This window comes from Excalfactoria chinensis, chromosome 16 (assembly GCF_039878825.1).
Source record: "Excalfactoria chinensis isolate bCotChi1 chromosome 16, bCotChi1.hap2, whole genome shotgun sequence".
Lineage (NCBI taxonomy): Eukaryota > Metazoa > Chordata > Aves > Galliformes > Phasianidae > Excalfactoria > Excalfactoria chinensis.
In genome coordinates, this window is record NC_092840.1 from 3404287 (window position 1) to 3417346 (window position 13060).

A 13060-nucleotide genomic window follows, 5' to 3' on the forward strand; every position below is an offset into this window, starting at 1 on the left:
CGCTCTCTTTTCAGCAAAAGCTCAGGTTGAAAGCAAAAGTCTGTCAGTTCACAAACTAAACCAACAGAGTTAAGGCAGCACGATGGGAAAACCAGGTCATACGCAGCTTCTGTGGGGGGAGGAAGAAAGGCACAGCTGCAATTTCCAAGGACACTTTTGCCCACAACCCACTGAACGTACATTGAATAGGTTACAAATGGACAGCAGGGAATGAAGCAGAGGAAACCTTGGGAGTTTTCAGCTGGAGGTTAAAAATTCACCAGTTAATAGTTTCCAGTGCAGGAGGCCTGGCCGCGCAGTGGCAGCACACCCACATTGCTCTGTGCTGCAGGGGTTCCTGGGCAGCCCTCACTGAACCCTTTCTTCACCTGAGGAAACAGTGACAGTGATGTGGAGTCACATATAAAAAGAATACCTGGGGTTTCTGCACCCATTTCTCCCTTAACGAGGTCAATCCTAAGATGAAGAAGCCAGTCCCCCCCCATTTCCTCCTGCAGCAGCACACGAGCTGACCTGTCACAGGCTGCTCCCAGTGGGCTGTTGCACACCTGGAACTACCAGTTTGTATTTGCACAATACATCCTGGCCGGCCAAACTCCCAGTCCTTTCAAGGCTAAGGACAAGTCCTGTGGGAAAACTTCAAAGCAGTCAATACAACTTCTGAGCTGACTGCCCAAAGGCAGAAAACCAACCCCAGCACTGTTTGCTGCTCGGCATTTCAGTTTTGGTCCCTGTCCCAACCAGCAGTCGAGCCTTTCTCATGCTGACACTAACCTTCCACTCTCCTAAATAAAAGCTCTTGTTAGATGGATTTTTGTTCCTGACAACTCACAGGAAGGCAGGTCCCTGCAGAATTTTATCCTGTGGTTAATGAAAGAGTTGAACAAAACGTAAAACCAAGAAGGCATGAAGGGACCCAGCAGGGACAGGGATTCTATGCCCAGATGGCCCCAGGAAATCCAAAGGACCACAGCAGCCTGTTCAGTTCCATCAGCACAGACCGAAGGAACAAGGCCAGAAGGTTCGGGGCACCCAGCAGCCGAGTGCTGAGGTACGAATCCTTTCTATTCCCCCCCAGAGTTGAGCTTGTTCTCAAAGGGACAAAGTGCTACAGGCTTTAATTTAATCCTAGGGGAAGGTTTTTGCCTCTGCAAACGCAATGGCTTCGTATGGTTGTGCTTCGGTTAACCTCCACTGAAGCACCAAAATCCTCTTCCTGTCAGTGCTGGCTGCCATTGCAACACTGCAAACCCCTTCGGGTTCAGCTCTGCTCATCTGGCAGCTGCAGGTTTCCACCTGGGAGGGCAGGCTGTCATTTCCTGGCACAGACTAGAAACGCCACTACAAAACCTGGGGAAGCCCTTTTATTTTAGTTCTAAAGGCAGGAGGGCGCTCCCAAGAAACTGAGAGCACTTGGGATGTGCGTTACTATCATGTGCATGGAGGGACTCAGCAGGTAACACTTCAGCAGACTGGATCTAGAGATACGTGCTGCTGCTTCGGTACCCCTGGGCGTTAAAATCAAGTGTCCTTTTTCTCTCTGAATACACTCATCAATATTTTATTCTTTTTTCAGCTAACTTATTCTAAGTTTTCAGCTACAGCTTCATGTCCCACTGTCCCAAGCCGACTGCAGGTCTGGGCTGTAATACAGCAGATTTTAATTTAAAAACATTTCCTTCTAAAAGTGACAGTCATCTGACAACGGCAGCGAGCACTGCAGGACACGGCACAGGATGCTGTTAACCAAGTGAAAGAATGGGGGAAACAATCACAGTGTGTCTCCTGCCTCCCACCTGACAGGTCTTGGGACCACCCCCAGCCCTGGGCTGCTGTGCTGCTTTTCAGTGTCCTCATGTCTTACCTGTGTCACATCTTACAGCCCATCCAGGGGCCACTCAGTCACTGCAGCACCACGGCCCGCAAACTCGGACGGACCTGCTGAGGAGAACAGAGTAAGTTGTTAATTAACAACAGGACAGACAGATGCTTTGTTAAGCACGGCCAGACAGAAATGTTGCTCTTGTAATAACCATCAAAGCAGAAAGGATCAGACATTCCACCGAAGCTCCCTTACCTGTCTCATAAAGCACCGCCTCGCAGGTTGGGCTCCGTCAGACCTCAGTCTGAAACATTCCTGCTTTCCTTGTCAGCTCTCAGCACCAGGCTAACGAGGCACAATGAACCAACAATGAACCAATGTTCTGCTTAGCCCAGGGTCGCCTTCCAGGCAATGAGACAACAGAACCAGAACTGCTGGTTGGAGAAAAGCAGCCACCAACACATCTCCAACAGGCAGTGAGGCACAGAGCGCCAACGCACAGACTGACCAGAACAACAGCAAAGGACAGTTTGCTTTTTGCTTTTTGCCTTTTTTTTTCTTTTTTTTTCTCCTTTAAGGGCCGGGGGGAATGGAGAAATACAGCACACAAATGAAACAGAATGCAAAACAATACAAAAAAATAGAAAATAGAAAAAAATGTATTTACAAGTGATACATTACTATGATCAGAAAGCACAAAGACAACTGCTGCTATAATACATGCACCGGGTCAGGAAGGAACTACTAAAAACCTGCAAGGGAGCAATTCGTAAAAAAGAAGAAAAGACCCAAAAAAAAAGGACACCCTTCCCATCCCCCCCCCAACAAACAGGGTCAGGTCGCATCGTTCTCTCCTAGTTTGCTACATTGATCAAAATCAAACGTCCCCCGGAGTCCATGAGAACAGTCGGTACAAACACTACATCTGTCTTGAAACTGCAGGTTCGGTTTCAGGAGGGGGGAGAAAAAACAGCAGCTGGTTGTAGATTCATATACAAGAAAGCCAGAGTAAACTGCTCTACATGCTAAAAATTACAGCAAGCCCCTGTCTGCTACACAGCATGATCTTAGCAGGTTTTCCTCTTTATTTATTCATATATATATCTATATGTGTGTGTATATATATATGTATAAAAATCGTGCCCTTTTTCACTGCAACATGACATCCGCGTGGAAATGTAACTTGTTACAACAAATTCTTATATGTATACTGCAAGAAGTCACTCAATGTCTGTGGATTTAATAAGTAACCTCACACCACAGGAAATATTTAATAAAAAACAAAACGAAACCAAAAAAACCCCGATATTGTGACAGAAGAGCTTCTGTCTCAGTTCTTTTCAAAACTGAAGTCCGACAGGAAACTGGTCCCAACGTTTGTGAGGGTTTGCCCAAGAAGCTTCAGTTTGCCTAACTGTTTTTTTTCTCTTAGTGTTCACGAGTTTTTGAACGACTTGAAGCCGTTTTCAGTTTCCAGTCTGTCTCTTCCTCTCTCACGCAGGTACCAGTCTGCTACTGAGCCGTCAGAGTGAGGAAAAGAGGAAAGTGGCTGCAGTTGCACAAAGGGTCCCCAGTTCCACATCTGCGGGGCGACGAGACGGAGCTCCAGAACCTCAGCTCTTTTCCTTCCCCTCCTTTCAATTCTTTCATACAAGTCCCGTAGTCGGTACCTTCCCAATACCTGGCAGCCAGTCCAGCTTCAGGAGATGACAAAGCCACAAGTTAAAGTGAAAAGGACCAAGGCAGAAGTTCAGGTCACTATCTGTTCCATCATACTTCCAGGAAGCGGGAGCTGCTGGACTTGGAGTGGAAAGGCTCAGACCACATGCGACGTAGATCGCCCTGGGCAGTAAAACAGCAGCAGGAGAGCGTGCTTAGAAACCTCAAAGCTTTAGAATTCAGACTTCAGAGCAGCGGTACAACCACGGGCACGTCTGAAAGCAGAACTTCACCTGCTCTGCACATTATAACTCAGACATTAAAATACATCCTTCCTTTCCACCATCAGGCCAAAACCGCTCATTGGAGGCAGACCTACCTCAAATACTGATGGGGGTGGAAAATTCTGCCCCTTCTCAGACTCCGTTCTCTGCATCGCTGGATGCAGATTTCAACAGCAAAACAGTACAGAGAGCATTCTAAAATTCCAGCTCAGAACAGATGCCTGGAAATACGGCCAGACCTGCCCCTCCTCTCTCTGCTCTGAGCAAACGTTTTCTCTCACGGCCAGCTGGGGGAGGACAAACCCTGTTATTTAATTAAGACAGCTCTGAACACTTCAGAGTTGGTTTAGTTTATATTTACTGATACCTTGTGTGCACATTATTTTCTAGTTTAAGCGTACGTCTCTCGGTTACTCAGTGCTCCACAGTGAGAATTCCCCACAGGAGCAGCAGTGCATCAGTTCTAGGACACGGCCGTCAGCAAGGGGTGGACATGCATCCCCCAGCACCTGCTGCCCAGTGCAGCAGCACTGACCTCACTGCCAGCTGAGCAAGAATCCTATCTTACCTTTAAATATGCCATGGTGAGGAGCGGCAATAAGGTAAAAGGTACCAAATACAGGAGGGCAGGCTGGGCCGCCCGGTGAATACGAGAGGCTACTGTTGCAGTTAATAGGCCTGTAAAAGAAATAAGTGACTGAACATCTTTAAACAGCATACGGATGTTCTACAGCTTTTCATCCACAGGTGCTTCCTTACCCACCAGGCTATGGAAAAAATGTATTTATCTGTGCTTTGCTTTCCCTGAATAGTTATGAAATAAGTAGTTATTCTATTTTAATATTAGGCTGTGCTGAGCACCTCACTCCAGTTTTAAACCTCAAAGACTAAACTAATAATAACCCAAACAAAAATAATAACAAAAAGCAAAGGAAAGGAAACTGAGTGCACCACGCTGAACTGCTTTACGTGCTACTCAGTGCTGGTACGTCTTGAGGCCATCAGTCTGAGAAACGCGGGGCTGGGAGGAAGGACTGTTCACACCAGGAATGCTTTTCCTGGAGATGTGCCCAAGAGGAACACGGGGGAAAACCAGGGGGGTGGGTGAGCAGGGAACAGCTGGAAAGAACTGATCTCCCCATTGCATCTGGTAAAGGGCTGAGTTAATCCAGGCACACACACACACGTCCTGACCTCAGAGAGAGTCAGTCCTTGTTAGCAAGGAGGGGAACAGCTACTTCAAATCACAGGTGGCATCCAGCTGCTACTATTTATGAGTTGTTACGGGATCATGAGGGTTAACACTAGAAGACAAAATGCTGCAACTATCTATTATCTAGATGTTCTCCTTCACAGCATAACCCAGCTAAAAACTCCCGTGTTTTTTCTGCTTTGCCCAGGTTATGATCTAGAGCAGCTTCTGCACTTGTAAAGCAAGGTACAAAAAGTGCCTCACAGAAAAGTGCTGATAATCCTCAAAATAAAATCCACACAAAAAATACTGCAAGGTCAGGAAGGGCTTTTCTTCCTTCATCATGCTGATGGAAAACAAGGAAGGAGAACTCAAAAACAACACAACCAAGCGGTCTCCCAAGGCCTCCTCATACTTTGTTTCATCGCCTTTTAAACCTACTAAACCCACTCTTGCTCACTACTAAACTCACTCTTGCTCTTTAATACCCATATTAAACCAATTACTCACCTACAAAATATCCAATTAGTGTGCAGTGAAAGTAGGAGACCTTCTGCATACGCCCAGAGATGTTCCCAGGTCCTGGGGCACCACAGGAATCGCTGTTGGCTTGTTTTTTGTAGTTATCGTAGCGCAGGACGAAGCAGAGCAGCAGACCTGGCATGACAATATCTCCGATCCCCAGCATAGAGAAGTGGCTGCCCGTGGAACTGCAGAGCAATTAAACTGGGTTTGCAGCCATACACGAGGTAACAAGCTCCAGACTCCTCCACTTTGTTTCTGAGCTTCATTTTGCACATGCCCTTCTCATACTGGCAAACTTTTATGTAGTAGAACCTATTACATAAATACCAGCCACTAAAGACTTTCCTTAGTGACTCCATCACCATTTCAGTTTGAAATGTTCTCATTTAGACACCGGAACACGTTGCTCCAAAGTGGTCATTCCTACTCGCAGGTTTAGGCTGCTTTGCTGGAAGTCACTCAGTGAAACAGATCCACCAACTCAGTACTTCAGTCGCCTCCCTCCCACCCACCAACAGGGGCTGGTACCAGCTGAGTCCTACCAACCATTTGATTCCCACTTTGATCATCAAGCACTGTGCCTTCAGCGCAGTGTAGACAAATCACCTCTAATGTAAAACAATCAATGGGTTTATGGCCTGTTCAGATCTTTGGCTTAATTCAGACACAACGCAGATAAAACTGTTCTGTTGGATTCCTAGGAAAGAGCCAACTGCTAAGCAGATTAAAGACTGAAATCTGCCATTATCATAAGCACAAGATCCCTCTCTGAAAACAATGCCAAATAAGTTTATTGCAGAATAAACAAAACAATTTTCTTTTCATTGCAGATAATCATCCCTAATCTCCGCTATTTCAGCACTCCAGCATCAGAAGAACAGAATAGCGATCAGCCAATGTACTGCATTGCTTCTGAAGCGCTCGCAGGCTCGTGTGTAGCTGACTCAGAACCCTGAACATCAAGGATGTCCCGCAGTTGACAGATGTGCAATAATCTCCCTCCACCACAGCATTTCACCCAGTAAGTCTTCATTGCCCATCCCAGTCTCTCACTCCCCAATTACCCGCAGTTATGCAGTACTTGCCACTGCTCTACTTTTAGAATAAACCCACGCTCTTCTTGGTTTTAAGCATGAGTTCACAGACTACAGCAGGAGTTATTAAACTGCACAACTCACATCACAAAGTGTATCCTGTTCTGAACAGGCCAGGACCTAACTTAGGATCATTTCTGCATGCATGAAATGCAAACAGGAAGCACCAAATCCTTAACACTCTACTACAGACACTGTTATCACAAAGAGGGATTGACTGGATAGGAAACCAAGCCGATGTTTTCCAATAGAATTAGCAGGAAATAGAATTGGTGCTAATATAGTGCGGAGGGAAGCTTTCCTTCTATAGAACCATAAAAGAATTGCTGATTTTACCTTGGAAATACAAGTTTACCAGGCAGCGACAGACGGGGAACGTCTCTACCCACGTTTGGTCCCAGGTGAAGTTTCCGGGACAGAACATCAAGGGGATTATCAGCAGGTTGTGTGGCCACTTTCACCATCACGTTGCTGTTAAAGATGTATGCAGAAAAAAAGACCTACAGAGCAAGAAAACCCTTAGAAATGACGAACTGTAATCACATAGCAACTTAAAGCAGCTCTTTTTCCCCCCTTCTTTCTTCTTCATCTATTCAACAGAAGATTTCTCTTCCCATTCCCATAGGCATAACGTTGTAGATATAGTAACAAAATGCAGAATGTATTTTAGAAGAAGTGCTATTGCTTTTCTTTGTTTTTTTTTTTTTACACTATTTTGTTTTGTTTTTTTTTACACTATTACTCCTCAAGAATAACTGGAATATACTTTCTGATGTCAAGATACTGGCCAACAGGCTCTACAGTACCTGGACAACGAGCACCCCATTATTAAGGCACCCAATATAAGCAAGCTTGAAAGCAGAGGAGAGGTAGCACAGTGCTCAGCCTGGTGATGCAATGCTTATTTCTAACAGGCTCTCACACTGCAGCTCACACACTGAGAGACTGATTTCACTGCCAGAGCTGTCAGCAATGGCCTCCCCAGTCAGCGCCTGCTGCTATGCAAAGGTAGATCTAAATGCTTTCAGTATTACCAAATTTATTGTCAGGTTTCTTGCAAAAGTGCTGTAAGATTTCATGCCAGCTTTACTGGCTATAAATCAGTTTGCATTCCTGTCCTGAGGATTCCACTGCTAGGCTTAAGTTGGCACACAGCACCGTGCAAGTGTGGATAAGGCTTCACATTCACTTGGAACTGCTTGTTCTGATCCTCAGCCAAGCCTTCAGAACTGAAGGTCTCGCTTTTTCTTAGAATCCGCCAAAGCTGAAGTATTCCAATAATGCTTCTCTTTTGTAACTGATTAGTGAGGAAATTATAACGTATTCCACTGAGGACTTTTAAGTTTTCAGAAGAGCAGTGAAGCTCATCGGCTTCATACGAGCATGTTTCATGTGAAGACAGCGCAAGGCCAATTACAAATCCGAACCATACGAACAGTTTAAGCAGAACAAAACAAAGCACTTACCCAAAAAACATCATAAATTAGTAACCCAGAGAGCAGCAAGCAGGAAACCTTCAGGCTCGGCAGCCGGACAAAGGCTATCATTGCAACACACAGGCCCATAGCCAGAGCTGCAAAATGCAAGTACATAATTAGTGCATTAAAAATAAAAACAAACCCCAAACCAAACAAGTAACAACAAAAAAAGATACAAACACTCCCCTTCTTCCCCCCAACAAAAAACAAGCACTCAGAAGAGGTTTCTGTTTGCACCTGTGCAGCACTGCATGCACCACATGGACTTCTCATATTTCCAGATACTGGAAGTCGAGAGAAGACAAAATACATTCAAGAGGATCGCATCCATCTGCAAACATGTCCCCATACAAACAGAACTACCGCTGTCCCCACAAACCAACGTTCCTGTGACCGGAGTCCTACAGACCATCTCCCCCACAAGACACAAACTGTCCGGTTACAAACAGCAGTTACTGTCCAGTTACAAACAGCATCACAGTTTTCTCAGTGCCCCCAACGGGAAACAACTCCAGAAATCAACATGCTAATGTCACACACTGCGACCGAGAAGCACTCAAACCAACATTCTATGCCAACAAGACTGTGCAAGACTGCCCAAAATCAGCTCTGAGCTCCTGCTTTCTGGAAGTACAGGGACTTCCCAGTAAGAAACATCTCTGTGGAAGCCTGCCTGTCAATGGGAAGACAAGGGCAAGTCCTCTCCCAAGGGTGAGCTTTCAGACACACCAGCAAACTGCACTGACTGATGCTGCAAGCTCAGAGCTGTCAGTTCTGTTTCAGGATTAAGATTAAGGATGTACAATGCAAAATTAAACCTGAAATGTGACGCGCATGTCTAGAAAGGGCAGGTGGGGGGAACCCTTCCTCTGCAGTTACAAATCCAATCCCCTGTGTGTTTTGTCAGCACTCACCAGCACAGCACCTTCATCAGGCCACAGCTCACAAGTTAACGTTCTAATTCTCATGCTATCTTTACAGGATCAGAAAACTCCACATTACACTTGCATTTCATCCAGAGATACAGAGATCTTCCATCAAAGCGCTGGAGACAATTTAGCACAGATTCCAGAGCCAAAGCCGTGGAGCAGCTCCCAGCACAGCTGGATGCAATGCCCAGACTGCCAGGCCCACCTCATCATCTCCTCGCAGCCCTAAGCAGCACGGCTGCCACTTTTAATGAAGTGATGTGGCTACTGAGATTAAAAAAAAAAAGTCTCCTAAATCACGCTGCATTATCACAACTTGTTACAGCACATCAATTATTGATGCTTGAAGAACGTGACACAGCAAAGCATGGAGCCAAAGCAGAGCGTTCCGTAATTCAGTACAGCCTTCAGTTACAGACTTCCTCCGGCAGGAGAGAAATACAAAAGGAACTGGCTGTCTTAAATCAAAGAGATTTCTCCAAAGCCAACGCTAATAATAGCTCGGGCTGGCCTATGTTTAGGGGAGGATTTCCACGTTATAATTAACTAGAAGTGGAAATATTTTAACCAATGTGAAATTCCGACTATCACTCACACAGATCCTGTACTGTGGAAACTCACACAGGCACCATGCGACACATTTTCATTGCACTGAGTGAATAGAGCGTTTAAAAGGGGGGTGGAAAAGAAAAACTGAAAGGTGGGTGGCTGGATGGAGAGACAAACAGAATGCTGGACAGACAGATGGAAGAAGGATGGGAGGGCAAGGTCTGTCAAATCCATCTTTACATCTACAGGTCTGCCAGAGGGGCTGACTGAAAGGCAGGATGGATTGACAGACAGAAGGATGGGTGCTGACAGACAGAGGGACAGATGGAAAGATGGTCAGTTTGTCTTTCTGTTTGCCCTTCAGTCTGCCGGTCCATCTTTCTTTCTGCCAATCCTTCTGTCTCTCTTGGCCATCTGATGGTCTTTCTGTCCATCGGTCCTTTAGTCTTCCCATCCAGCCGTCAGCCCATCAGTCCGAATGTCAGATGGACAAACTGACAGACAAGGGGACAGAAAGATGGACCAACACACAGACCGAAAGCTGTGCCAGCAGCAGCTCAGCTGGAAGTGCTGAACTGACAGTATTACCTGGAGGAGTCACCATTCAGTCAGCTGAAGGGGCTGATTCCATGCCCCAGCAAGCACACCTCTTACAGAATAAGGATAGCAAGCACACCTCTTACAGAATAAGGATAGCAAGCACACCTCTTACAGAATAAGGATACTCTGAGCGATATTCTGAACATAATTATTCCTGCATATGATCAAATCTTAGGCTTGCAGATGTATTTGGTTTTTTAGCTCTACTGAACTCCTGCAGCCAGAACGGATGAAATCAGTGGTGCAATTTCTGTTTTGCAGCTCATTACGTAAATAAGCAGGACTTAAGCTTCACCCATAAGCCACCAACTGACCTTTGAAACAGACAGGTGCTGAAGCTGCGACCTAATTACGTTCCTACTGAACTCTCAAAGTGCATTTACAAAGCAGAAATAAACACACACCACACAGCAGCTTCTGTTTGGTTGCTGCAGCAGATACGGTCCATAGCAGTTCCCAGGACTGTTGAGCTCAGTTCACTCTACTGCTGCCAAAGGATACTGCATAAATCTACAGGTAACATCCCATTTCCCATCTCCACACACTTCCTCTGTTTAAGAAAGCCTTTAAAAGGCAGCCTGCTCATCCTACCCGGTAAGGCATCCCTAGGCTTAGGGACCTTTTTACTTAACTCTAAAATACTCATAAAGAAAGATTCAACTGCACAACAAGGCACACCCTGCTCCTCCCTGCAGCCAGAGGTGCAGGCAATGTAAGGCACGGTCACATCTGCTTCATTTCTGCTGACAGAGGACTGGAAGGATTTAAACAAACTAAGGGAGACTAACCTGTACAGCACCACCTCTGTAATAAAGTATACAAAATACTCCAAAGGTAAATGGCATCAACACAATTCACTGCATCATTAACAACCACAAAGAAATACAAGCCAGGCAGCGCTCAGCACCTGATCAGGGCTCTGCAGGTGAACTGCCTCAATGCCCACTATTTCAGAGCGCACTGCTCACAGAAATAACGACCCCAAGTAAATGCTTCTGTCAGCTTCTCTGTGCAGACCAATCTCTTCAGACTGTGTCAAAATTCACACCTGAAATGACACTGAACTGTCTGTACCACAGACCAAAACTCACCCCGCATGCCTTGGTGGGCCACTCTGCATAAAACACAACAAACACCATCTGCATTCTTCCACGTGGTATCAGTGTTTTACAAGGTATTCCCTAGCAGGCAACGGGTGGAAGTTCCAGTAGCAGCAGAGAGCACAACTGACACATAAAACCCATATACAAAATTCACAGTCAAGGTGCCAGTGCTCAGGATTGGCTGCTGTCTCATTTAGGAGCAACTAGAAAGCGGGTGGCACGTCTGTGTGCTATTGAAAGATGCAATTTCAGGGGTAGGTAATGCTGTTCCAGCTGGTTTTCCTCAAGCAATCATCACCTCAGGATGTCACTGCATGAGATGCCCTGAGCCAGTTCAGTGCCTGACACCGCTGCGAGGCGGGTGCTCTGCCCCAGCTGTCCCTTCATTCATCCCTCTGCTGCCACATCCACTCGATCCTCTGGTCCTGTCGTGTTGCCACTTACCTTTTGCCAAATCAGAAAAGTCACCCAGAAAAAAGCGACTGTGCCACCATTCTAGTGAGCTGAATCAGTTCACCATGTGACTCAATGAACGGCAGAGCGAGCACAAGAGGTTTGGAAGGCAGAGGGGAGGAGAAAAGCTCTTTGTGGGAACAGTAAGCTGTGAATTTGGTTCAGCCAGGATAGAAAAAGGGGGGGGAAAGTAAGAATGTAGCAAAAATAAATGAAAATAATTAAAATCACACTTTCATCCACACCTCCGGCTGGATGCCTGCCCAGCTTCACCCATCCCAGCAGCACAACGAGCTGCTGCCTCACAGCAAAGGCCGCAATTGCCCGAAGCAAAACCCAACACAACGCACAGCAGAAATGAACCGGACTGTTACGATCATGTTGTGATTCACGAGCAACCACTGCTCCACACACCTGTACCTAACGCCGGCAGCTCACCCTGCACCACACAGTGCAGGACACCTTCCATGGCTGCTCCAGCACCTCCTGGGGAGCTTTCACAAACCAGAACAACTCGTGTCCCCATCACTACCCCAGTGTGCTTCTGACGGGGCTCATTCTCAGGGCATCTACCACACAGATATTACAATTCAGTAAGACATCAATAACAGCAAAAGTCACCAGCCATCCCCATGTGTCTGGATGTGTCAGAACAGGCACGAGATGGCCATCAAATCCTTCTGTTCTCATACTCACCATCCATGAGGAGCCAGTGGCCAGTTAGGACCCAGATGAGCACAAGCATCACAGACAGCGAAAAGGAAAGCAACTCAGCAGCAGTGAAACGCCCGCAGCAGCCAAAGGAAATCCTGGGAACAACACACAAACATCAGCTACAGGGCTTCATGTTTCCATTTACACAACAGAAAATGGACACTGCTGGAACAAAGCTCAACTGCTCATGAAGGGCACCAAGAACTGAGGAGAAGTTCTTTTGCCACAAACAGGTACCAGACAGCAGCAAAATGCACCTTCCCAACATTCAGGTGATGTGCAACACCTGAACCATAATGATGGAGTAAGACCTGTAAATCCTGGCACCACTCTTGAAATGGTTGCCATGACTGGCATTTCCTAATACCATCTGGAAGTGCTTTTTGGAGCATGAGCCCAAGTCACAAGAAAAGGAACAAACATCTGGCTTCAAGACATGGCAAGAACATTGGCACTAGTATAACTACAGCCTCTGAACAAGCCTACCGTAATGCTGCACTGACATCCTTAGTTCAGCATTAACAAACACTAAAACCCAGCACTAATTCTGAAACTGAATTCTCAGCAAAAATAAACCAAACTTCTTAAAAGCCACAGTTGGGAAATCCATTCCCCTGCAATGGCATTGTGCTTCCCAGCCTGGTAAGCATGCGTGACT

General features: G+C 46.2%; 1 protein-coding gene across 2 annotated transcripts in view; it reads right to left on the reverse strand.

Moving 5' to 3' along the window:
* Nucleotides 1-2390: 2390 nt before the first annotated feature.
* The window catches only part of SPPL3 (signal peptide peptidase like 3), a 46098-nt gene continuing 35428 nt past the window's right edge, over nucleotides 2391-13060 (reverse strand). For both annotated transcript variants that reach the window (XM_072351331.1, XM_072351330.1), the window contains exons 6-11: nucleotides 12385-12497; nucleotides 8043-8149; nucleotides 6913-7076; nucleotides 5468-5667; nucleotides 4334-4443; nucleotides 2391-3664 (exon numbers count right to left, since the gene is read on the reverse strand). In XM_072351331.1, the coding sequence (XP_072207432.1) occupies nucleotides 3593-3664; nucleotides 4334-4443; nucleotides 5468-5667; nucleotides 6913-7076; nucleotides 8043-8149; nucleotides 12385-12497 (766 nt within the window). In that variant the 3' untranslated portion in view covers nucleotides 2391-3592. The remainder of the gene's footprint in view (nucleotides 3665-4333; nucleotides 4444-5467; nucleotides 5668-6912; nucleotides 7077-8042; nucleotides 8150-12384; nucleotides 12498-13060) is intronic.